This window comes from Solea senegalensis, linkage group LG8 (genome assembly GCF_019176455.1).
Source record: "Solea senegalensis isolate Sse05_10M linkage group LG8, IFAPA_SoseM_1, whole genome shotgun sequence".
Classification (NCBI taxonomy): domain Eukaryota; kingdom Metazoa; phylum Chordata; class Actinopteri; order Pleuronectiformes; family Soleidae; genus Solea; species Solea senegalensis.
Window position 1 is genome coordinate 9,654,268 of NC_058028.1, and position 27,614 is coordinate 9,681,881.

General features: G+C 39.3%; 1 protein-coding gene and 2 non-coding genes across 4 annotated transcripts; 1 reads left to right on the forward strand and 2 right to left on the reverse strand.

Annotated features, from left to right (window-relative positions):
* The first annotated feature begins 4,139 nt into the window (after positions 1-4,139).
* On the forward strand, positions 4,140-26,890 carry zgc:85932 (uncharacterized protein LOC405875 homolog). 2 transcript variants are annotated; one of them, XM_044031924.1, is made up of 20 exons: positions 4,140-4,464; positions 7,217-7,286; positions 7,764-7,882; positions 8,068-8,201; positions 8,941-9,112; positions 9,252-9,323; positions 10,531-10,622; positions 11,830-11,904; positions 12,182-12,342; positions 13,358-13,515; positions 14,982-15,187; positions 15,455-15,494; positions 16,141-16,215; positions 16,428-16,488; positions 16,618-16,682; positions 17,679-17,756; positions 24,543-24,621; positions 25,309-25,425; positions 26,295-26,353; positions 26,453-26,890. In XM_044031924.1, the coding sequence occupies exons 1-20, from the start codon at positions 4,228-4,230 to the stop codon at positions 26,477-26,479; spliced, it is 2,097 nt and encodes a 698-aa protein (XP_043887859.1). In that variant the 5' UTR covers positions 4,140-4,227; the 3' UTR covers positions 26,480-26,890. The 2 variants fall into 2 exon arrangements, with proteins under 2 accessions (XP_043887859.1, XP_043887860.1); XM_044031925.1 differs by having other exon boundaries at positions 17,688-17,756.
* Positions 14,800-14,872, reverse strand: trnak-uuu. The gene has a single exon. It is a non-coding gene; the product is annotated as a tRNA-Lys (tRNA).
* On the reverse strand, positions 26,073-26,145 carry trnak-uuu. Its single transcript has one exon. It is a non-coding gene; the product is annotated as a tRNA-Lys (tRNA).
* Positions 26,891-27,614: the final 724 nt, after the last annotated feature.

The window sequence follows — 27,614 nt, forward strand, 5'->3', positions numbered from 1 at the left end:
AGTTATTGGTGCTATTCTCTGAAGGTTTTTTAAACATTATTTTTTTATTAAACTTATATCAGAATGTATTTACGTCCTCACAGAAATAATTATTACACTACCGTGTTTGGCAACAATAATAACTGAACAAGTGGCAAACGGTTGTGATGTCACCCACAAGAGACATTTTGCAAATGGAGGTTTCAGACTGTGACCCACAATCAGGCTCCTGTTGGATAATACAAGCTGTCAATCACAGTGGGGTTCAGTCATGTGCCGTTCTTTATTGTCTCCTCTAATTGGGAACATAAATGTCAAAGTTGACACCATGTGCTATTGAAGAAGACCACAAAACTGGCGATTAAGACCATTAACTCCTCAGGAAAACATTTTAATTGACTGGTTCATCCTTTAAATATCTTGGTGGAGGATCTGCTGGGAAAGTTCTGGTTCATCCACACAATTCCTTGTTGAAAAGGCTAGTGTGCTAATCCTATAGAACAGGGGTGTCAAACTCATTTTTGTTCAGGGGCCACATACAGCACAATTTGATCTCAAGGGGGCCAGACCAGTAAAAATAGCAAAATAATAGAATAATAACCTATGAACAACTCCTTTGTTTTACATTTAATGAAGGTTAATTTTACAAAACATGAAATTTCTTGAGAAATATAAGTGCAATTTCAACAATATCGTGCCTAAATTTACTATTTACACAGCACACTGGATCTATAAGGGCACAAACATTTAGTCACGGGTATCTGGAGCATTTGACATTACGTTTAGATTAGTGTGAAATTTTAACAAATTCATCCTGTGGGCCGGATTGGACCCTGTGGCGGGCCGGTTCTGGCCCCCGGGCCGTATGTTTGACACCCCTGCTATAGAACATGTACGAGTCAGTTTGTATCACCGTGTTGGCAGGAAAAGCCTCTGTAAAAATTAAATAGTTTGAAGTCAGACTGTGGAGATCGAACAATATATTGTAAAACCTGACAGACTGAATAGAAGCAGCCCTTATAATGTTCCCGGGTTCTATTCATGAGTATAGAAATGGAGTGGGTGAGTGTTGCATGATGGGATTGCGTGACGCCAGCCACTTGCTACTCCCAGATTAAGAAGGAACCCCTCGTAATTTCTAGAATATTCAGGTATACTTCAGCAGGAAGCCTGGTGTCACCTTCCGGAACCATATATGCATCACCTAATTCGGCGGCGTCATTTCTGTCCACTACCTTGCGTTCATTGCTGTCAGATTTGGCCATGTTCCTGTCATGAACAACCTCTGTCAGGATTGGCATCAGCGCCATCTTTGAGGTCAAGTAAACCACGTCACTACAACCCTTGTGTGCGACCCACTCTACTGTTCTTCCTCCTTCAGTCTGTGATGGTGCTGTGCTGCTCTCCTCCTCTCGTGCTGCTGTACACTGGCACTTATCAAGTTGCATGCACTCTGTTGTGTTTCGAACAAGAGTGATCATTGCACTTAGAGTGTGGTATTCCATGCAGTCACACTCGTTGGCCGTGCCTCCCAGATGCCAAGGGTTTGAGTTCAGCTTTTTCGCGACGACGTAGTTCACTCGTCCTGCTGTGTGTTTAGCCAGCAACCGGCAGAATTGGTTTAAGCTTGCACACTTGATCAGGGGAGCGCCGTTTACACATTGAGCGAGAAACTCTGACAGAATGTTCTTCATGTTAGAATGGATGTAGTCCTCATCCACACCGAAGAAACAGTGGTTGCTCTCTACAAGTGAGTAAATGTGCTGCAGTTTCTCAGTCCACTCTGAAATGAAGGGCAACATCTGGTCAGTGACGTACCGCAAGACCTCATTAACGAGGAGTAAGCACAAATCCACCAGCACGGTTCTTTCCAGTTGGCCTTGCTCCTTCGATCCCACCCCAATGGAGTGACTGCTGATCAGTTTGTTGAGATCTGGGTTGGACTTGAGGTGGTAAAGACACATCAGTTGGTACTTTACAGTGGCGATCAGCTTGAGTTCTGCTCTGTCCATGGTTGAATCTGACCAATCCCACTCACTGGAAGTCCATGATTCATTTTCTCAGAGACAGATGCCACTTTCATTCTTTGATTGGTACGGTGTATGGGTTGCACATACAGATCAAAAGGAGATAATGGACAAAGGACAACGTGTCTGTGATCTGTATGAGTTGCCATGGTTACAGGGAAGGTCTTGCAGATCAAAGGCAGTGAAAATATTAAGAAAAGACACTTTTTCTTGACTTACTTTTTGTTTTCTTCTGCTTATGCTTACATCTTTCCAAGCTGCCAAGTGTCTTTCCAGTCGTCGGCGGCCTATTCACGGTTGTCAGAAAGACTATTCCTGGTTATCAGGTAGTTCTTTAATACATCTTCTGATGCACCTGAACACATCTTCAGTGAAGCGAATGCCACCTGAACACGGGCCGTGGTCGATGGGTTGTCTGAAGGACTGTCTGCTATAGAAAGACCCTGATGAACCCAGGTTACATCACTGAAGATGTGTTCAGGTGCATCAGATGTATTCAATTAAACATATTAAACAACTGTCTTGTGTGTTTTGCAAGAACATATGAAGGAATACAGTATATCAATATATTCTGTTTTAATAAATAGTTCCAATACAGTAGACACTTGGTCACAATATATTGAAATAATGTAAAATAATCTATTAAATAATGATGTTCAGTGTGGCAGCTCACTAATTGATGTTGTTCTTTTCGATCAATATCCACTTATTCGCTTTGTTGTGAACTTTTGATTGAATCTGACAAGAAGTAAAGACATAGACATTGACTCCACCACTGCAGTAGACCATGGTACTGTATCCTAAACTTGTTTTATTAAAGTTAAATCAGAATGTATTTACTTCCTCGCAATGGAATTTTTTGTTTTGCTATTTTTCCCAGAAATAATCACACTTCCTTGTTTGGCTGTTTTCTTATACATGGATAATTAGGAACATTAAGAGCTAATATGAATCAACAGCACGCAATCACTCACTGACTGAGGTGTTGTGTAATAGTCATTGTCGTATTGTGCTTTCCTTGACTTTGTGTTCAGGGGTGTGATAGATAATGGGTAATTCACGCTTGTTCCACTGCTCAGAAGCATTGAAGCTTCACCCTCCATAGAGAAAATAATCAATAGAAACCAAACTGTTTGTTCCTCTGATCTCATCCGTCAGGTCAACACTCCTGAGCAGTTCAGGAAGGATTCAATGTAATTTTGAGAATCATCACATTTGTATGTTTAAATATTAAAAATGGTCAACGTTGAATTATTCGTGAAAAATAGATTAGGATTGTATTCTGTATCCCAGAACCTTATAGTGTTGTTTTATAATCCTAAACTCATTAGCCATAATTTTAAAATCGGTTTTCTATTTTAATAGAGTGACTGGACATTACATTTACATGTATACATGCATAATTATTATCTTATAATGCAATATAACTGCCATTTGTTTAGTACTTTTACATTTTCTTCTATCATAACATACATTTATCCTATATATATGTGTGTGTGTGTATGTATATGCGCATACATGTGCACATATACACGCATATACACAATAATGTGCACATAGGTATACATAGGTATGTGTTTGTGTGTATATATATACATATATATATATGTATATATATACATATATATGCACCAACTCTATGTATTCCTATGCATGCAGTCCTCATCAGATACACATACAACAACATCCACCATGAGAGGATGCTGAAAAGCTTTTAGAAAGCAGTAGTTAAAGGGCTAGTTCTATTTTTTCTAAATGGGAACATACTTTACAAAACTGACATCATGTGCTGAAACTTGTGATTGAGATCAATAATTCAAATCAAGTGAGAAATAATAGACCTAGTTTCCCATAGATTTCCATTCAGAGTTCTTCATACAACCAGCAGAGTCGCCCCCTGGTGGCTATTAAGTGTATAACTACGATAGAACGGTCACCAAGGCCAACATGAATCTATGGAGGGTGCTGGTTTGATTGTGTTGGCAAAGTTAAGAACAATAATAATAATACATTTACACAATATTGCTGAGTGAAAAATGAAGGTCAACAAACTGGAAACCTGTGGGAGTGTCTGACCTGCATTGCCTTCATTACCTCAGGTGAGCGTCCACTCCCAGGGGGCGTGGCCTCTGTGTACGTGTGTGATTATTACCTGCTCCAGTGAGAGCTTCACGCATTCTGGAAACGGAACAAAAGTAAAACAATATATCAAGCCGTGGACATGATAAAGTCTCCGAGTGTGTCGTCTGAGAACTCCTTCGACGATGTGGACTCGGTCTGCTCCGACGAGCTGCTCGGCTCTCAGTCCCGCCGCTGGCTGGCGGACCTGCTCAGCGGAGACATGCCTCCAGAGAGCGGGGAGGTGAGCGCGGTGGGGCGGGACGGGCTCTTCGTGGACTATCACTTCCCGCTGGGTGAGCTGGAGATGCAGCCCGGAGTCAGGTGGAAGCGACCAAAGGTACATTTAAAAAATAACAAACCTCCTTTATTAAGTGCTGTTATCCATTGTTTCATTTCATTTGAAGTAGAGCTCCACGATATTAGCAAGTCAGGCGATAAGATATACATTGTATGAGTATTGTATATGCATATATACAACATATGTGTATAGACAACACACATACAATGTATATTAGACATACATTTAAAGTTACTTATATTACAGTGTGGTTGTGTGTATGTGTGTACATGTAGTACATGAGTGTGTGTGTGTGTGTGCGTTATTGAGATTCAAGTGACTAATTCACTGCCTAAGAAGATGCTGTTTAACCAGTATTATTCTTATTATTCTTATCCCCTTTTAAAACCTTTTTATAGTATGCTAAACCAAACCACCCCTTAATATATTATTAATAGATTATTGGTATGAATAAATAAGAATCTGGGGGGGAAAAAAGTTGTATTTTAATTAAATTGAATTGCACTGTCCATTCTGGTCTCATTTATCTGCCCACCAAGTTTTGCGGAATGAGGGCGTTGTTGAAACCTGGTCCTAATGAGGCAAGACCTAATTTCTGACAAACAACACTCTATTTTTTTAATTTTTTAATTGTGGTTAAGTCAAGGTTTGGCATGAAGTGGTTATGGTTAAGTTGAATGGAAGTCAGGGCGTGCGTGTGTAGGTTCTTGTATTTGTCGTTTTGTGAGGACCAAACATGTATACACTTACATGTTTAATGGACTCTTTGGGGTTTAAGTCCTGGTCACAGACAGACACTCAGATCCCTCTGAAGGTGGGTACAGTGTCAGGTATGCACGTATCAGGCATCAGGCAGACACCTGTTGTTGTGTGTCTTCACCTCTGTTTGTTGCCTCAGGATAGTCTTCACTCACACAAATAACTGCAGGTCAGGAGGAGCTAATGAATGTGACGAATGCCTCTTCTCTTGAGTTAAATAAATGTGTGACACATTTAAAAGGAGAGATAAAAACTTCTTCACGTTATGACACTGAAGTGGAAATGAAAGACAAGCAGTTTAAGATAAAACAAGTGTCAAAGGTTGCATTTATAACATTATTCTTATGAGTCATAGCACTTTGTTTTTTTCACTTTCGCTTTAAAAGTAACTTTCATTGAAATTGTGAAAAATTAAGGAAAGTATTTCATCATCTTTCAGTCCTTTAAAAAAACAACAACTATCAGATAAATCTCCAGGATGTTTGTGATGGATTTCAAAGCATACGTGTTGAAACTGCAGAGAATGTTGTCTGAGCAAATGCTGAGCCTCTCCATCAATATCTGAAGTTGAATCATACATTTGTTCTTCAGAAATAAAATCTATTCTTAAAGACCTTTGTCATATTTTAAAAACAATTATTATGAATGATAAAAACCTGTAGGATTATATAACTGAAGAATTAAACAGAACGCAATACGTATGTCAGTTGTCAAATGAACCATGGTGTACTCGAGTTACCACATTGTTTTATCACCACCACAAAGTCAAGCCAAAGCCATTTTCATTAATTACAACATCCTGTTTGAAAATGAATGCATTTCTGGAAGTGAATAAATGTTATCAAAACAGCTGAACATAATCCAACAAACCGCCAGAGAATGTGACACTTGTGGCCTACTTGTTTTGCCCCTGGAGCTGTATATATACCATTTAATTAGTTCCGCGTCCCAGTGTTTGCATCTGACGACTTACCAGCTGTTAGCTGTTTTGTTTGAGACCAACGCCATCTTTGTATGTTCAGCACGTCAGTGACAGATGTGAGGAAAGGTCGGAGAGGTCATACGTTTGGCCTCTTGTCATTAATGAAACTTTTTAAGGGTGTTGCTGTTGAAAGTTGCATCAGATTTCTCGTATTGAAAAGGAAACAGCAGGCTTATGTTAAATATCTCCTGTGATGTTCACAGGTCAAACACAAACACTTTATGTGTGGAACGTAAAGTGAACTCCTCTGGCGTCTGTATGAATCCTTTTGTTCATCGTGTCACTTAATTTCCAAAATACACATTATTCCTGCTTTACTGGTACAGTGGAATGTCACTGCGCTCAAATGTAAACACAAACTCATTCTACAGAATTATATGAAGACAGACGAGTTGTCCTGAGAAAGTAAACTCCCACAGAGCATTTACCTGTCTCAGATTAATACAAGACAAGACAAAAGTAACAAAAAGGGAAAACGCCTCAGCACAGCCAGAAAACACAGTGATGTCTTATAGTATGCAGTGGTTTTTCACTGTTTTTGCTCATATGTATATTTATTTTTAGAGGAAAGTCAGTTTGTGTAATGTATCGTCAAAAATAATGTGCTTATTGTTGGAATATGTCCCTTAAATGCAGATTATATTGTACACGTGTATGTGTGTATTTGTCATTTATGCTGTGATTATGCTGATTATTACTAATATTAAAACTTTAGATCCGTTCATAAAAGCAGGTTTAAAGCAGTAACTGAAGAATTGCAGTAACTGAAGTTTAAGAGGATCATGGGTCAAATAATTAGTTAATAAAATTAATTGATTTAGTGTTTAGATCTTTTCTTGGAAATATTAATCCTCCTGTCAGACTCTGGACAAGACAATTATTTGAAATATTAATGCCACATTTTTACATTGATGGCATTAGCCGCCACTCCCTTTGTCAGGCCGCTCTCAGACAGGTTACATCCTGTTTTGTTTTTCATCATCTCATTTTTCTGTCTTTCATTTCTTCTCTCTTTTTTTCCTCTGCCATTATACTCACTGCTGTTCCCAGGAGATCTGTCCATCACCTCAGTTCATCATTAATGGAGCTACACACCTGGACATTCGCCAGGGGAAACTCAGTAAGTAGAATACACCTGTGGACATAATGGGCTCATTAAATAAACTGATGCACTCACAGTTGAAGGATCCAGCAAGAATAGATTCGAATGGGTTCTTTCTTTGTGGAGTTAGAATGGGCTCAGGATGGGCTCCAGTTAATTGGTGAAGGTAAATTGGTTTTGGGAGTGAATGTTGAATTGTACGGCTGCAACGATTAGTCAATTATTACTAAACTAATCGTCAACTACTCAACTATTTATCAAAAATGAGTAAAAACCGCTCAACTTCAGTTTACATTAAGAGGAGAAACAGTTCATGATTCTTCACGTCTTGATATTTGGCATGGATTGATTTTATGTGAAGTCATACTTGTACCGTGATTAGTATTGAATAAAATATACAGAGAAAACATGGAGAGGATAATCACAGCTGCTCACAGAGGAGGATATAACGTGAAAATATTTCCATATCCTCTGACGTAAACTTGTCTTCTTCAGATGACTGCTGGTTTCTCTCTGCCATCGCGTCGCTTGCTGTGCACCGATCTCTGCTCATCAAGGTTGTGCCTCTGGAACAAAGCTTCAAGGAAGGATACAATGGTAGCTTCACCTTCAAGGTAAATACCAGAATATTCCCTGACATGTTGTCTGTGTTGCACAGGTGTTGGTGTCATGTCTTGTCTTGTTGGTGATTTACCTGGAGTAACAGTAACAGGATTAGGAATAATTGTATGTATGTATGTATTCCTGAGCATGTTTCATGGTCTTTATTATAAAAACGTGCGTTTCACACTCTGTGTAGTTCTGGCAGTATGGTCAGTGGGAGGAGGTCAGGATCGACGACTTGTTGCCGACTCAAAACAACAAACTGATCTACCTCAGCTCCCCAGACCGCTATGAGTTCTGGAGTTCACTGCTGGAGAAGGCCTATGCCAAGTGAGTGTCTGTCATTGTGTGTGTGTGTGTTTGTATTTATGTTTTAATTTATTTATCCTTTATTTAGTCAGGAAGAGCCCATTGAGATACAAATATTTATGGGGACAAAACAATTTGAGATATAAAACTCACAACAGAACAGAATATAAAATCTGACGGGAAGCAGTTAAAAGAGAGTAAAGAAGAGAGACATAATAAAGTAAAGTGCAGAAGTATACAGGCCATACAGTTTTCTTTCATGACGGTCCATGTGTGTGTGCACATTATTTCATTTTATTACAGATACAGATTTAAACCTTTCCTTTCCACTTTGTTTGTGTGAAGGTCTATGAGAAACTCCTCACGTGAAACCTTTTCGTGAAGCTTTCCTATGGTCTCAATCACTAGTTCTAGGTGCTCACTACACACTGATGAATAGCCATTACATCAGGTGTAGACAGATGTAAAGTAAACTAGCTGTCAGTCAGACCCACCCAAATACAAGTGATTGGAATAAATGATCAGCAGTGCAGAACATCGTCTCTTTTGTTTTTATAACCTCCTCTAACATCGAGATCAAATTACAACATTCCCATGTACACAAACAAATGTCAGAAGGTAAATTCACACATACTAGAAAGTGCTTTTTTACCCTTTTCCTTTTGTGAGCCTTTGTGTGCAGAATAACATGCTGTCGACCCCTATGTCTTATTGTTGATCACTTGATACCGATCTAATGTTTTCTACCTCCCTGTCCCAGGCTGAAGGGCGGCTACAGAGCTCTGGACATGGGCTTCCCTCATGAGGCCATGGTGGATATGACAGGTGGGGTAACTGAGGTTTTGAACATTTCCTTGTTGCCTCAAGACCTCCCTACCATCCTCCAACACCTGCTTTCTAAAGGAGCGCTCATCAACTGTGCCAACTGCCAGGTATGGTGGCACAGGCGTGACAGCATGAAGACTTGAGAACAAGTTCCCTCTGACATTTACATGCTATATATGTGATGAGTCATGTATTTTCTTGCCCTGCCTGACTGTGGGAAGATGTTTTGTTCCTTTTTCCTTTAAGGGTGCTCTGGAAACAAGGAATGAACTCGGGATCATGTTCAGACATGCTTACTCTCTGACTGCAGTAGAGAAGGTAATCTCAATGGTTTGAACAAGTGTCAGCTGAAATTCTTCTTTTCTATCTATATTTCTTACAGTTTGACTCTAGCAGGCTTTGTTGACTTTTATGGGTTTAGATTAGGTTGTAGAATAAATCCCATTGTTACAATTAACTACAATTTAATTAAACAATCCTGAGCCTTTTTTTTGAAGGAATCCTGCTTAGTGTCCAGAGGTCTGGATCTGGAAATACTCCGTAGTTTGCTGTTTTACATATGATGACCGCAGTGGGACATTGTCCGGGTCAGATACTTTAAGCTTGGGGAATCTCTGGTGAATCCATGTAAGGGCTTGGCGGTTGGATTGAGTATGCAGGGGGCAAGACACTCTCTCATTCACTGGATGTGGATCCTTGCCCTGTTCTCACATGAGATCACTCAGTCATTAACTGTTGATTATACCAGGGAGAAGGCAGGAGGCTTTGCGTTCATGTGGCAGAGAATATAAGTTACCATGTAATAGAAAACTACTGTGCAGTCAAAGGATTGGTTAAGTTCAAGTAAAGTTAAAGTGTAGGCGTAGCGAGGGATCAAGACAAGTTTGGGTTCAATAGTTAGTGGTGTTTAGAGATTTTAGGGAGAAGTCTAAAGTTTTCCAACGTCTCAGATTCTTCTCAGTGTACAAGACTCTGGACTGAGATTGTCTTATGTGCAGAGAGGGCAGACGCCATTCCTCATTTGACGAAACACAGACATCTGGAAGCGGCCTATGTCTGTACAGTAGTGTTGCTGTACATGACTGATGCAGACCTAGAGGTCAGTCAGTAGGCAAAGGTCAGTGAGCTGAATTTAATTCCGGCTGCCATTGACTGCAAGTGAAGGTGGATGAGCAGCAGAGTGACATGGACCCTTTCAGATCGGTTTAAGATCAGCTCAGCTGAGTCTGTGAAAACTTCAATCATTAAATAATGTATGCAGGTAGGTCTAAGGTGACAGGATGAACTTCTATCTGGTGTGCTCATTTTAAACGGAGATCCAAGAGCTATGTTATCCTTTAATTGTGGTGTCTGGGTAAATGGAGTCAGAATGGGTAGATGAATGAGGTATGACAACATTACCATTCAGACTTCATTGTTGAGTTTAAATGGAAGATTTGTATACCTCCTTAGTAGAAACACTGATCCTTCTTTGCCTTTTCTTTCTACTGCTCTCACGTGTTCTGTTTTTCTTTGTCTCTGAAAGGTGAAGTCGGCACATGGCACAGAGGATTTAGTGCGAATCCTCAACCCCTGGGGAAACACTGAGTGGGAGGGGCCCTGGAGTGATGTTAATGGGTGGGTACACACCCGCATGAGCCAGATCAGACAGGTTTACAGCATGATTAGTATTGAATGATAAAGAAAACATTTTGCAAACCTGCAGGATTAATATAATCTCTGTTTCTAAATCTCCCTGAGATGGTTGGTTGTTTGTTTGTTTCTGGTTGTTGTTATCGGTGTCTTGGTCTGCTCAGTCTCATGTTTGTGGCTCTGTTGTTTCCTTGATTTAAGTTCAAGTTCAAGTTCAAATTCAAATTAAATTCAAAATTGACAGTGATCTGTGCTTGACTTAAAAAAGAAAACGTGAAACACACAAATGTTGCTAGTTATCCATTGTGGGGGGAAGTGAAGCCAATTTCGGCAGACACTGGGTCAGAGGCAGGGGTCACCCTGGTCACTGGCTAAACACAGGACTATGTTTTTTAACTATGGGAATAAGCCAGAGCACATGAATATGCAAACTCTACACAGAAAGACCTCAGTTGAGCTGTCATTTGAAAATAATCAGGCTGTGAGCCACCTCTGCTGAGCCAGTTGGTTTGCTTTTAGTCTAAAATGATTCCATGTGTCTTGACTCCTGTTGTTGATCTATTTGTCTGTATTTACATACAGTATTTGATATTTAATGATCTTTCTGTACACTGCTCCCCGTGTGTGTTCAAATATCACAAGGACAGAATCAGATGATTGAAGATGACTATAAATAGATAATCACCCATGTCATCTATGTGATGCGCAGGTATACACTGTTTACCCACAACAAAAGGGCCAGGATTTCTTAATAAACTTCTTAATTTCGGGGTGGAGTGGCTCAGTGGTTAAGACCCTACCCTGTGTGCGAAAGACATCATGGTCGCAAGTTCGATCCCACCCCTGGCTGATTGTACTTAATTCCATTGTAAGTCGCTTTGGATAAAAGCGTCTGCTAAATGACATGTAATGTAATGTAATTTCAAAATTTGCATTGTCACATATCGTCACTGGTTTTTGGCACTTGAGCAATTTGTTTTTGCGAATAAAAGTTAAGGACATTGGTCATTTTCATTAGATAACTAGTAAAATATAATAAAACATTATCATGTGCACTCCAAAGTTAGTCTGGTTCCCTATTATCATCTCTGAGTTTATGAATCCTGTGGTAAAATGGTAGATAATATGTAATATTTTGTGCATAACTAAAAACAGTCTCCCTTTCTTTTTGTGTCTTCACGTCTCTTTGCAGTCCAGAGTGGAACAGAGTGAGCCCTGAGGAGCAGAAAAGACTGCAGAGAATCAGACGGGAGGATGGCGAGTTCTGGTAAGTTTGTGTTGTCCTTGTGATTCAGCGTTGTCTCCATGTGACATGCATCATTTACTTGATTCTTGCTTGTTCATATCCGCCCTCTGTAAACATGAAACACAAACTCTGCCCCGAGTTTCGCCAGGAACCACAAGGCAAACACGTGTTTCGTTTTGAAACACAGTCGTATAGAAGCTACACAAACACAGCTGCTGTTACACTGTGCACCGCTGACTCTGTTGATTGAGTTGAACCGAGACAGTGGACTAAGAAGAATATGTGTTCTTTCAATCAGGATGTCAATATCGGACTTTCGACAGCAGTTTGAGGTGATGGAGGTGTGTCACTTGTGTGAAAACTTCAAAGATTCAAGCTTCAGTGTGCAGCCATGGTCCTGCATCATGCTTCATGGGAACTGGGTGCCACGCATCACAGCAGGAGGTTCTCCCCGAGGGGGTAAAGCAAATGATGACACATGATGTTTGATAATATCACCGTCCAAAACTGCCTTTAGATCATCTCAACTAAAGAGAGAACGGTTTTAAATTTGCACAATTGTTACACTCTTGCGCATTTCCTCTTTCAGGAGCATTCACAGAAAGTAATTGAATGTTACTGGTTTCCAGGCTTGGTTGCTAAGACCAAAAAGATAATCCCCTTTTATGCCTGTTTAGAATGTGAACTGTTTGTATAGTATTTAGTCCGATGTTTCGAGTTGAGTCAGGCTTATTTGTTCTGTCTTCAGTAACAGTTTTAAACAGGTACTATGTCTGTCTTTCTGTCTGTCGACCCAGGTCAACCTAGTTTACGGTGATTAGGTAATTCACTTGCTCCAGGCTCATTTGGCAACGCCAAAACACTGAATTACAACATTTATTTGCAGCTGTTGAAAAGAGAGGCACAAGAGCAATTTTTTTACTTATGTTCATTTTTTCATTGGACGTTCTATATAGTTGTGTAGCAGTTGTCTTTTTGTTTTATTTATAGTTATTTATACATTTATCTTACACACTAATTTATCTTTGCTATAACATGAAATTAATTTGTCCATCTTCCTCATCACCTGGGTAAGATATTCGGTTGTTTATGGCAATGATTTACTAAACAACATCACAATGGACATCACCCAACCATAAAATATAATAACGTTCATGTAAAACCATAACATTTCTATTTCTTTGTCACAAGGGATTGATTACAACATCTTAAAAATCTTTGAATATTTAAAAAAATTGTACAGTACAGCAACATGTTTATAGTTTATCTCCAGACCGAAAGGTCAATAATAAGACATTTGACAATTTATCAATTACAAGTTAATGCAAAGTATAGCATGAGAACTGTGTGTGTACTTGCTACTTTAGGACCTTTCCTGGAATAATGGTTAAAGTTAAGGTTTGGATTACTGCTTTGTTTAGGCTGTCCAAATGAATAAAAGTCAATGCCTAAAACTGTTTGTGTGTGTCACCAGGTTGGTTCTGGCAGAATCCTCAGTTCTTCTTCGATCTGTCAGAGGTGGACAGTAACAGCGCCGGCTCCCAGACCACCTGCTCTTTTGTTTTGGCCCTGATGCAGAAACATCAGAGACGTAGACATGCAGACCTTGCCATATCCCTGCATATATTCCTGGTACTCTCTCTAACACACACAAACTTGTTTTTATATCTTATTGAGGACACATCATTGACGTTATTCATTCCCTAGCCCCTTACTCTAACCTTAACCATCACAGCTAAGTGCCTAACCCTAATCTAAACCCAAATCTAACCCCTGACCTGCTTCCATCATAGCTACAAAGGCTTTTAAAAGTCCTGGAAAACACACATCACAAATATCAATGTCTGTGAACAGAAATGTCATATGATTGAAGTCACAGTTCAAGTGAAAGATGTTCAATGCCTCAGCTTTTAAGAGTAAAAACAGCAGCTTAATCTTCAGTTTGAGTAAAATATACTGCATGTTAAATTATAATCTAAATACTGTGTGTACATAATCCTCTTCACACTAACCATCTTGTTATGGCTGATGTCCCAACCATTTGCCGCTCTGCGAACAGACTGCATCAATAGTTCAACATCAGATCACAGGTTTGTATATGCACACTGAGTATAATTCAGTATCCAGTGCAAATACAATACCAGCCAAGGATATTGATATTGATGATATTATAATTATTTGAATTTACCTTAAACACTGAGTGATGCACTGGAGACGTCATTGTAATAGAAACAGACCTGCTATTTACATCTGTCCTGAATTACGTTAAATACAGAATACATCCTCAGATCTGATCAGAAACCACATTTGGAGGTTGCATTTGACCATATTCCTGCACTGCATGAACACAATTCAATTCAGTTCAATTCAACAGCTTTATTTATCTCCGCAGGGCAATTAAGTTTGCACACATACAGCAACTACTCAGTACCGCAGGTGGGCATGCGCAGTCGAAGCAAGTACAAATTTATTTAAGATATAGATATTAGAGAATAAACATACACATTAAGACTCAAGTTAAACATACCTGACCTGTGTTCTTTTAGCTGTCAGCCACATTTAAAAGCCTGATGGCCGAAGGATTGAATGAATTTGCAAATCTGTTTGTCTACCTTGCCCCCCCGAGGACACATTAGTGATCACCAGCTCAGCTAACATCCTCTGATGCCAATTGAGCAGTTGTGTTTCCCTTTCTCTCTTTATTATTGTACGGTCTTGGTCTTACTATATAAAGTGCTTTGAGATTATGTATATGTGATATTAGTGTTGTGTGCTGATCAGAGTTGTAGTTCGAGTGGATTTTCAGATTTCACTCACTTAAATTTAGGATGGCTGCTTTAGAAGATGACGGCAAATTACATCTGGTCTTAACAGTGGAATATCACTCTCATCATCTGTTTTACTTAAAACCACAATCGCCTGAACAGGGACTTGAACCCTGGACCCTCAGATTAAAAGTCTGATGCTCTACCGACTGAGCTATCCAGGCTCTTACCTTATTAATTTAGACCTGTGTGATGTTTCCTATTGGTACCATAATCATTATTGTTATGTGTGCTGATGATTTCACATACTCTAAATCAGTGCCCTCCTAACAGGCACAATCGTCAAAGACATACCTGTCTTCTGAGGACCTGAAGATTCGCCCTGTCCTCTCCTGCCCTCATTACTCCACACGCAGGGAAGTTGTTCTCCGTGGCTCCCTTCCTCCAGGTCGCTACATCATCATTCCTTCCACCGCTGAACCAAATCAGCAGGGCTCCTTCCTTCTGCGGGTGCTAACTGAACAGGGCAACACAGCCATGTGAGTCATTGGGTCATCTGTTAATTAATTTTATAGCCAATAAGTTTGACAATAACAACAAAACTATATTCACCCATAAATAAATGAGTAAATTAACACTGTACTATGTGAATTTATTTCTGAACCTCTGAGAATGTAAATTATTTAACATCCTCATCGGGCACACAGCAGCTTTGACTCATGACCTCACCATAATGGTTTTGCATTTTCTTTTTTCTGTGGTTACAAATGATGATTCTAACAATAGAATTTGATCCTTTTCAACAGTGCAGCTCAACAGCCGACGCAAGACATCTCCGTAGCAGAGGTAGGAGACAAGTTTAACTGGTTGTCGTTCACACAATGAAGTTAATGTGAAAAATAAAAGGCTGAAAAGTTGGACCCTATTCAGATCTGATGAATATCCTGGGTGATCAGGTTACAGGTGTGAAAGTACTCTTCACATCTTTATGTCAGATCTGATATTGTGTATTTATCATAAGCACAGCTGTGGCTTATTGCAGTCTATGTCAGTGAGATTATTCTATGAGCCTTTGGACCGTCAGTTTAAAAGGCCGTCCAGGCTCCTGTAAATAAGTATGTTTTGTTTCCTATCATGTGCCCGTGCTTCACGCATGAATGTTACTGATCAAGGTATTATTTTGGTGGACTACAGAAAAACATTTGACTTCAACAGCAGCACTAAACAAAGTGCTTATTTCATTGCGTGATTTACTAAATAATCCTAGATTAGCACAGTTTATAGTGTCTGTGTTGTCTGTGAATGGCCCAAACTCCTGCAGATTAATGTCTGTCAGTGCTGTCATGTTAGCTCTTTGTCACACTTTAAGGGTGTGTCCACTCCCCACCCAGTGCATGCTGGGATAGATGCCAGCAAGCAGATTGATTTTTGATTTTTACTTTAACTGCCAACTGAACCACGATGTCATGGTAAGCTGATTTTCTTTCTGCAGCATTCATATCCTCACCAGGCGGCTCTCCCTCCCCCTACATCTATGAGACAGCTTTTCTTAAAGCACTCCAACAAGGTGAGATTTATCTGCAGAGCTAGGGTCAGTTCACATCTGCAAAAATGTGCCCTTGGGTGGTAGAAAGAAGATTCATGGCAATAAATATGTGAAAATACTGGCTTCAAGTCCCTGTTTTGAATGTAGATGTATGAAGAGCAGTCTCTCTCACTCTCTCTCTCTGTGTACGCTACATCTTGTTTTATTAACGTTTCCTGTTTTCCGTTCATCAGAAGGAGGTATGTAAACCAGTGCATCTCTACTCCCTCCTGACTGAAGCCATACAGGGAGGAGGTCAGTGACGTCTCGCTCTGATTTCTGTCTAAATATCTTAACAACCGCGCAAACGGTGAAATCACTTCACCACGCGCAGCGTCACGCGTGTTAAAATGCTCTCTGATGATTTTAATCTGTTGTCTTCAGTGTTGGCCGGCAGTGAGAAGAACCTGGCTCTGGAGCACTGCAAGAGCCTGGTGGTCCTCATGGATGTATCCTGGAGAAAATACACTTTATATTTGACACACATTTCATTCAATTAAGTGCTTGTATATTTTAAAATATAGAAGTATGAATTACATTTCCACATATGTGTGTATTTACCATCAGGATCTTTATTTATACAAACTGTAAAGTGCTTACCACATCTTTGAGGCTATGACACAGGTGGCAGTCAGTTAATTATACTGTCTAAACCTTTTTGACTCAGAGAGCCATGCAAAATATTTGCAAATTTATTTCAGTGAGAGCCATATAATATATTTTAAGACTGAATTTAACTAAATGTGAGTATAATAAGCCTCTGAATTTATTCTTTTAAATAATGTTGTTATAATACTCACCATTAATGCGACTTCTGGTTCTTGTGGACCCTTTTATTGGCAGAACAGCAAGACTTTCTTCGCGCAGTGTGTCACCAGCAGCATATCTTGCAATCACACTGTACTGCGACAAATGACTTATGTCTGTTGACTCATCCAAAGCCAGGGAATAGAACGGTGCTGCATTTATGTCATTCACTTGCGTTTCCTCCACTTCCAAAATCGATGGATGGATTAAAACAAGTGATAATATTTTATGTTTTATCTGAAAAGCCGAAATCTGCGAGCCAGATGCAATCATCAAAAGAGCCACACCTGGCTCGCGAGCCATAGGTTCCCTACCCCTGGTCTAAACATATAAATACTCCCTTAAGTAAGAAACTTGAACTGACTTTAATTAAAAGTCTGATCTTATACAAATTGAGCTTTTCAGACTTGATACATTTTGAAATAACACTCACAGACTTCACTGTGACTTCACTCATTCTAGTAATTCTGATGTGTTTCTTTTCTCTTTATACCAGAAAACGTTAGTTCTGTTTGCTTTAGAAGAACACGGCTCTCCTTCACTCTTGAGTAGAATCTCAGTAGCTGTGTATGTTCCAGATTTGTCACTGTTCTGGTCTGTTGTGATGTGCCCAATTAATTTTTCCTTGACTTCCGTGGTTTATCCAGAGCCAGGGCATCGCTCGGCTGAGCTGGAATGAGTTCCAGGGTCTGTGGGATAAGATCAAGAGGTGGACGGTAAGCTTATCAACACACATGGATACAACATGGATACAATTTGTTATTATTTACTTTATCCTCCACATGAGGGTCGCTGGGCCAATCCCAGCTGACACTCTCACACTGACACCTACAATTTAGAGTGTCCAATTTCCCTAATCCCCAAATCTGCATGTTTTTGGACGGTGGAAAACCCACGCACACACGGGGAGAGCATGCAAACTCCATGTAGAAAGGCCCTTGTTCCAACCATGTCGCGGACCTGGGTCTTCTTACTGCAAATGGAAAGAGTCGAGTGCAACCGACATAATAGAACTTCCCTCACCATTCATTTCTGTATTGAAAAGCTATAGTTGCCAGGAAGTAACATTAACACAAACAAAAACGGTGCTGCTTTTTCATAATGATGTAGACGTACGGGGCTCATTCTGAGATAACAAATATACTGCTAATCTTAGTCTTAATCATTCTCTGTAAAACCATTCATGTTGGGGCGCTCGTGAGCAGGACATGGCGTAAGAAGCATTTTTCAGGGCTCCTGCAGAATTAACAACATTTTGTCCAAAAACAGCTAAAAAATACGTGAAACTCAGCCCAAACGTTTACGAAAGACAACATAGGGAGGCAAACAGCCGAACTGCACGCAGAGCGTCGATTTGAATGGCGGAAAAGCTTCAACAATACAAGTTCGACGGCCAAGCTAATGCTAACAGCCAACGGACTACTAGAACCACGAGACAGCATACACCACGTGTGCCAAGTCAACCCTCGCCCACCCGACCTGGATACTCCACCATGGATGCCGAAGATATTAAAAAAGAGGTCTTATCCTCCTTGAGGGGAGAGATTTCTAAAATCATAAGGAACGAACTAAAGAGTGCGCTGTCGGATGACTTTAACGCACTTAAATCGGAATTACAAGGGATGAGGTCTGAAGTCGCCAACAATATGAAAGCAATGCGGGCAGAAGTCGACCACATCAAAACAGACATACAGGATATGAAGGGTGGATTATCAACATGGTCTGACGAAGTGACTTCGCTGCAAACCACGGTATCCAGCCTTAAAAACCAGGTGGCAACTCTCAAAGATCGATGTGAGGACATGGAGGGAAGAATGAGACGGGGCAACATCAGGATTGCAGGCATAGAAGAGCAACCGAACTCTAGCTCCCCAACAGCGGTCGCGAAAATCATCAGAGAAGTCCTACAGCTGGACCGGGAGATAAAGGTGGACCGCTCACACCGCACGCCGGCTACCAGGAATCAACGAGACCGAGAGAAGTCACGGGTGATAATTGCTAAATTACACTACGATGGAGATGCCGTGGAGATCCTACGAAAAGCCCGGGACGGTGCTCCACTGTCTTATAATGGTCACCGCATTGCCATATTTCCAGACTATACCGCCAGTGTTGCCAAAGCTCGAGCTGCATTCACGGATGTACGGAAAGCACTTCGAGGTCGGAAGGAGATCCGCTACGGCTTATTCTATCCAGCCAGACTTCGAATCACACACCGGGACGAGGACAAGGAGTTCGTGGACCCTCAGAAGGCCATGGACTATGTGAAAAAAATCCTCCCAGCAACCGAGATAGAGGGCTGAGTGTATCCTTACCATGTGTGACAATGACAGTAGGAACCGGTTATGATGAGGAGTGACTCTTATATTATGAACGATGCTTTGTTTTTGTTTTTCTCCTCTTTCTCTTCCCCACTCTGTTATTATTCCGGTTCGCCTGTGAAATTTCATATGGAGTCATTAACAGTGCAATCCATATCTCATTTAACATACACCAGCATGCTCCATGAGCAATATAAGGTTATAGTAGTCCTCATTAATATCATTTATCCTAAGTTTCTTAAAGTAAGAGTAGACTACTTCAAACTCCTTTTCAGAGCTTGATTATACAAGTAATTTATGTTTACAGAGCTGTAAAGAGCTGTTTAACTTGATATATTTACAATATGCAGGAGCCTGAATGAATGAATGATGATCATTTTCTTTTTACTTTCTTCTTTCTTTGTCCTAGTGCACCTGAAGTACAGTCCAATTCAATCTAGACTGTGCACACTTGCTGCTTACTTAGCAGTTAGGGACAAGGTCCCAAGTACCATCACATCTTTTAATTATAGTTATAACTGGTTCTGTGTTCTTGTTCTGGTCCCTTTGTTCCCCAGGGTCCCTGAGTTATATATAATAACAAAGTCATTCCCTCTATTCATCTACAGCACTATCTTACTTGTTGAAGTCAAAAAAGCCTTACGCAGCTGCAGCATCTGCCTTTGTTTTGTCCACTCCTTTTGGTTGTATTATTCGATCACACTCCATAAGCAATGTCTTATAAAATTGGGACATGGCATACATTATGTCCACTGCTGCCTCCCGTTCCTCCTCAGAATCGAAGCAAAAATTAAAATTTTGTGATGGATAAGTTAAAAATCATAAGCTATAATGTGAGGGGTCTTCATGGTCCAATTAAGAAAAAGAAAATATTAAACCAGCTAAGACAATTGAACTGCCAAATAGCATTTTTACAAGAAACGCACCTGTCAGATGTGGAACACGAGAAGTTAAAATCATGGGCAGATAAAGTATACTATTCTTCCCATCGCTCAGGTAGGAGGAAGGGAGTTTCCATCCTTATACACAGACAAATAAATTTTACAAAAACCTTAATGCATAAGGATACAGAAGGGAGATATGTTTTAGTTAATGGAGTAATTGACGGTGTAGAGGTATCCTTAGTAAATGTGTATGCACCCAATGAAGATGAGCCCGGATTTATTAAAACATTGTTTAACATAATATTAAAGTATAGCACTGGTTTACTGCTACTGGGAGGGGATTTTAATTGTGTAATGTCTCAGCTAATGGATCGGCAACCGCCTTCTAAAGCTCCCCTGCCCAGAATGAGTAAAATGCTTAAATATCAAGTTACAGAAGCAGGTCTGGTCGATATATGGAGAAGTAAGTTTTCGAGAAGTAGGGACTTCACCTTTTATTCAAACAGACATGCATCTTATTCTAGGATAGACTATTTTTTCACCCCAAGAGCAGATTTGCATAGGATAACAGACATTGAGATATTGCCTATTACTATTTCTGACCATGCACCTGTTTTATTGAAATGGGATATAGGACACAGACCAACAACTAAACAATGGAGGCTCAACACTTCTCTCCTTAATGATAAAGAATTTATTTCCTTTATTTCAGAAGAATTCAAGATATATCTAGACACCAATGCCTCACCAGAAACCAACCCCCTAATATTATGGGATTGTGCCAAAGCATATATCAGGGGTCGTATCATTTCGTTCACATCTGCGAGGAAAAGAGAGAGGGGGGCAAGACAGCGAGAATTGGAAGATGAAATAAAAAAGTTAGAGGATAAACATAAACAATCTGCAACAACTAGTGTCACTAACGACCTAAATGCAACTCGCAGACAACTTAATAGCCTCTTATCAGAAAAGGTTGAGGGATGCTTAAGATTTACAGGTCAAAAATATTATGAATATGGAAACAGGGCAAGTAAATTATTAGCTTTTAGATTGAGAAAGCAGCAATCCTCAAATGTTGTACATAGGATAAAATCACAAGCAAATATGGCCACTAAACCGAACGAAATAGCAGGGGCATTTGCAGAATTCTACAAGTCATTATATAAGAAGACAGATACATGCGATGACGATGCAAAACTATGGGAGTACCTAAAACATATAAAGTTAACTGAACTAACACACTCAACTGCTGAGGAACTAGATCAGCCAATACAGGAATTGGAGATAAAACAGGTGATTTCGACATTTAAGAATAGCAAAAGTCCAGGTCCGGACGGATTTGTAAATGAATTTTATAAAACCTTTAAAGACCTGCTGGCACCCCTGTTATTAAAAGCATACAGTCATGCCCTAGAGTCCAAAACTATGGCACCATCTTGGAATGAGGCAACCATAGTCGTAATTCACAAAGAGGGTAAAGACCCCACCGATTGTCAGTCTTACAGGCCAATATCTCTGCTAAATGCAGATGTGCGTATACTAACAGCAATCTTAGCCAGACGGGTTAACAAGATAATTACTCAAATTATACACCCTGATCAAACGGGGTTCATCTCCGGAAGATATTATGGCGATAATATAAGACGTTTACTAAACATAATGTCCCATCAGAAGGATAAGAAATTAGAATCAGTGATCATATCCTTAGATGCACAAAAGGCATTTGATCGTGTGTCTTGGCAATATCTATTTCAAACACTTAAACGATTCAAATTCGGCCCCAATTTTATAGATTGGATACAAACACTTTATTCATCCCCACAAGCAGCTGTTAGGGTTAATGGATACAGATCAGAGAGATTCACACTACAACGAGGATGCAGACAAGGCTGCTCTTTATCACCTTTGCTATTTGCTATTAGCATTGAGCCACTAGCCCAGCTCATTAGAGATGATAATAACATAAAAGGAAATATAATAAATGGAGAAGAACATAAAATATCACTTTATGCAGATGATGTCTTGTTGTATCTAAGAGAACCCATTTCCACTATACCATATCTTAAGGAGCTCATTTCCAGGTATGGGTATTACTCTGGATATAAAGTTAATGTGGACAAAACAGAGGCTATGGATGTGAATAGTCTGGTTTCAGTAAATGTTAAGTTACAAAGTGGATTTAAGTGGCCTAAAGAAGGCATTAAATACCTTGGTATTCATATACCCCAATCCCTACACAATCTGTATGATGTAAATTACAATAAAATAATTCGGCACATTAGCAGTGACTTAGAACGCTGGTCCTCACTTCCGCTCTCCCTATTGGGGCGTGTGGAAAGTATCCGTATGAACGTCTTGCCTAGGCTATTGTATTTATTTCAGATGCTACCAGTGGAAATTCCTAAAAGAACCTTTGATGATCTTGACAAAATGATATCAAAATTTATATGGCAGAAAAAACGCCCCAGAATTGGACTTAAAACTCTACAGTCACTGAAATCTGATGGAGGTCTCAAACTTCCACACTTAAGATATTATTTCTGGGCTGCACAGATGAAGCCACTTATAGTATGGATTCAGAATGATACCTGTACACGATGGCTTAATATCGAGAAAAGTATGTGCCCAGAACCTTTGGAAAACTTAGCCTTTTTAGACGCTCCTACGAAAGAAATGGCAGACTGGACCAAAACCACTTTAAAAATCTGGAATAAAATACGGTCAGCTTTCGGGGTACCAAGGGTACTTTCATCATTAACAAATATTGGACTTATGAAGACCTTCACTCCTAATAATTTAGATTTTGGTTTTAGGAAGTGGTCAGCTCATGGCCTCAACTATCTGCACCAGCTAGTCAAGGATGACAATTTGAAAACCTTCGAACAGTTGAAAAATGAATTTGATCTTCCCAGGACAGATTTCTTCAGATATTTGCAGCTGAGATCTTTTCTGATGACCCACAAAGATTGGGGAAAACTTATAAGACCTACCCCTATAGAAAAGTTTCTCATTTCACAAATAAGTCATGGAGATAGGAAAATAATTAGTAAATTATATAATATATTCTTATTAACAAATGTACATACATCTGAACATACAAGATTGAGATGGGAGGCGGAGATGGACAAAAACATATCACTCGACACTTGGAAGGAGATATGTACTGAAGCACACTTTGCTACAAACTCGAACACATGGAAGGAATTTAAGTGGAAAGTAGTTACCAGGTTTTTCAGAACACCAGCTATAACATCTAAGATGGGACCAGCGCATGGTAGCTCATGTTGGAGGAACTGTGGCACTGAGAATGCTAATCACACCCATATATTCTGGCTGTGTCCCAAATTGAGCCTATTCTGGAAGGATGTTTTTGATGCTCTCAGAGAGGTTTTCAAACGGGATATTCCACGTACCCCCATAATAACATTATTGGGAGTGATTCCTGAGGGATTAGAAGGAAGGGATGTGAAATATCTCTTAAACATTTTGCTTACAGCAGCATTAAAGTGCATAACTATCAGATGGCTAAAGCCAGATCCTCCTACTTACAATGTATGGATCCAGAAAATTTGGGACATTTACCAGATGGAGCAAATTACATATTCACTAAGACTTCAAAAACTTATTTTTATTAAACGATGGAAACCTGTCATAGCTTTGCTAATACAATAAGTTTGTAGTATTAGACTCTTGATCAAGCATATGCATTACACATCACCATCACATCATGTAATTTGATACCTAGAGTGGATTTTTTCTCTTTCATTTATGTATTTATTATTTTATTTATAAATTCCTTTAAATTATTATTAACAATATGACCATTCTTTGTATTGTATTGTATTTTATTCCATTTCTTTTTTATTATTATTATTTATTTTTTTTTTTTTTTTTTTTATTATTATTTTTTTATTTATTTTTTTTTTCTCTCACTTTGGATTTCTGTAATTGATTTTATGTCTTATTTGATGTTTTGCTGCGCTGCTTTAAAAAAATGTACATAAAGGGAATGAATATGTTGTGCTGTCAAAATAAATAAAAATTAAGTTCTAAAAAAAACCATTCATGTTGCACTCTTGTGCTGTTCAGAATATTTTTCACTTACCATTTTAAGTAAAGCGAAAGAAATGATTTATGCCCATTATTGAGCACTTAGTAACACAAGTACAAAATGTACCCTAAACCTAAAAAGCACTACATAATTGTGTAGACCTCTGCAAATATGACGTTTATTTCAGTGCATGGGCAGTTTGCTCATGCTCTCAGTGTCTGAGTGCTGTGTGAATTCTCTCCTCAGGATATTTTCTTGGCTTTTGACAAGAACAAAACGAAGCACCTTGAGTATCAAGAGGTGGCTCCTGCTCTGAAGGCAGCAGGTAGGACTGAGGACACACTGTGACATAGATGAATACACGGCACTTAATAATGTTTCCCATCTGCAGTTAGTGGTTTATATGTAACTCTATGTAAAGAGAAATGTGACCAACAGGGGGCGCCATAGCACCTCTCTTTTTTTGACATTGCCATACAACATTGTTCATCAACAAAGTTGGAGGGAACTGGTGTTATTTTCAACAATACATGATAGATTAGGAGTGGGATTTTGACCAAAAATGAGCATTTTTTGTTTTTAAGACATGATATTTAACACCACACCATGTCTTGCTTTATGTAAACTTTTAGTGTCGCCTGGATTTAGTTGTTGCTTCATCAGGAAGCGACTCAGGAAGAGTGTTGACCATTATTGTTCATTTCACTAGATGTATTTGACATTTTACCTTTAATATACTAGATGTGTTGTTTAATATTTTCATTTTGTTTTTATTTGCATAGTCTCAAATCCTATAATTAAAGTTTCCTACATTCTTTATCTTTTGCCAGTCACCCATTTGTTTGATTGATTAAACTGTGTTTATACTAGCATGTGTGTTTACCCTATCAATACAGAAGTAGTAATTCAATAAAATTAAGCATACAGTAAATTAACTGAAATATTTCTAATTATACTTGTGTAAAACATGCATAATCACTGTTGACTGGGTCTTTTCTTTCCTCTGCTTCAGGGATCATTGTGGATGAGTTGGTGATGCAGCTGGTCGGACTGAGATACACAGAGCCTGACATGACCATCAGTTACCCCGGCTTTCTGTACCTGGTGATGAAAATGGAGACCATGATGCGTAAGGGAAACTTGATCACGTATAAATCACTCACAACCAAAATAATTTGAACCTTCCTGCTGCTAATTACACACGCATTTGACCTCAGGGAGAACAGAGGAGGAAGTGAGAGGCAGAAAGAGAGGAGAGGAAGGATGAGTGAGGTGATGGAGGAGGTGTGGGAAAAAAGATGGGAGAATATATGAGAGGAGGAGATAATAGAATATTTTCATGTGCATGGTAGAACAGAGACGATGTTTAGGACCCTATTGCAAACCACTGGACCCTTTTGCTTTTGTTTAAATTATCAAGTAACATGTTAAAAATAATGTGAGAATTTCACCTGGCAACAACAACAACTTAAAACATACACTGTGCGTAGTTTGATTTGGTTCATGAGAGGACAGGACAGTGAGTTTAAAAAGCCTTTCACAGTCAATTCTGTCCATAGACCTGGTTTTATTATCCGTCTTCAGTGGTCTGATCACACATCTGTGCTGTCAGTGATATCGAGATTTTGTTCTTGATGTCTTGAATAAAGGGGCCGGGACACCAGATGTAATGATAACGTAGAGACAGGAGACATATCCAGGATGCACTGAGTGTGAACAGATCACTGTGAAGTGTTTCATTAATGTTTATAAATATGTGTATTTTAAAACTTCTATCGCCTGAACAGGGACTTGAACCCTGGACCCTCAGATTAAAAGTCTGATGCTCTACCGACTGAGCTATCCAGGCCCTATGTGGGAAACAACTCAATTGCATTCTTCGCACGGACAGTAATCATTATCTGTATATCTGGGCCAACCCTAGAAAAATGTCCCAACGCAGTAAACATTTAAGGGTTATCACAGTTGAAGGTTCCTCTGTTTTTGCTCTTTTTACAGACAAATTTCAAGCGTTCGACATGGCAGGAATGGGAATGATAACCATCAGCTACAGACAGGTATGAACACAGACGCAGTAACAATGTGTGTGACTTTGACTCCTCCTCCTTTATCTGCAATACAGAAAATAAACCCAAGTGTTTTCTCTTTGGTTCCAGTGGCTCCACATGACCATGTACAACTGAGCTCACCTGGTGCACTGACACGGATTCACCGGGATTTGATTTGTTAAGTCTCTTGTTTTTATTTTTGCAAGCATGATGCCAAAGATTTAGATTTTTTTTTATTATTTCATACTGTACATATGTGAAGTAGAGAAACACATGTCAAACAAAGGACTGGGTTTGCGTAAATATTTCTTGTGCCATTAATTTCTCCTCTTATATGGTGTCATCATGAAGTCACACAGTAATAACAGAAAACATCTGTTATTTAAAAATATATTGTCATGAGTGAGGAAGGTTTATGATGATTCACTGTGTTGCGAAACTTTCAGCCGATGTCTGACAGCTCTGAGCTCAACTCTTATCCATGGTCCAATAACGATTTTATTTTTTACTACAGGTTAAATGAAATTAAATGTATTATATATGTAGTTTTAGCTTGACCGAGTTAAAATAAAGAAAAAAATGTGAAATTGCATGTGTATGTGTTTTTCTTCACTTTTCTTTATCTGAATTTTTGTTTCTTCTTTGGCTTTGTTAATTATGTTTTTAATTAAAATTAAATTTAAATGAGTCCCTAATTTACTCAAAAAAATCAACCTTTGACCTCAGAGAGATGTTTACACGAGTGTGTCAGACAATTGTTGAGCTTCTGTATGTAAATGTGTACTTATTATTATTATTCCTGGGCTGCTCTAGTTATGTTTTTTCTCCCCAGCTTTTCTTTTTCAAGATCAGCCTCCACAGTGACCCTGACCACAGGGAATATTATGAGAAGCGATTGTTTGCTGAAGTCTAGTATGTGTAAATATCCGTCTCCAGCATCATTCTTTAAAGTGAGAATGGTCAGTGATACACATACCAGAGGTTTGTGTGTGTGTGTGTGTGTGTACTTGTTACCTCTTTAGGAGCTTTTCTGCTATATAATCTGACCTTGTCAGGACCAGTAGTCCTCATGGAGACCAAAACCTGGACCTAATGAGGCAGAACCGTCTTTCTGAGGACCTGCTGAAGTTTAGGCTTAAGGTCAGGGATGGGCATTGGACTTCTAATGAAGGTTGTGAGCAGTTATTCAAAGGTTATGGGTTTGTGTCCCACTAGAGGTGACTCTAATTCCTTCCTCATTTTGGGACTAATAAAGGACTCTAGCTGTGCC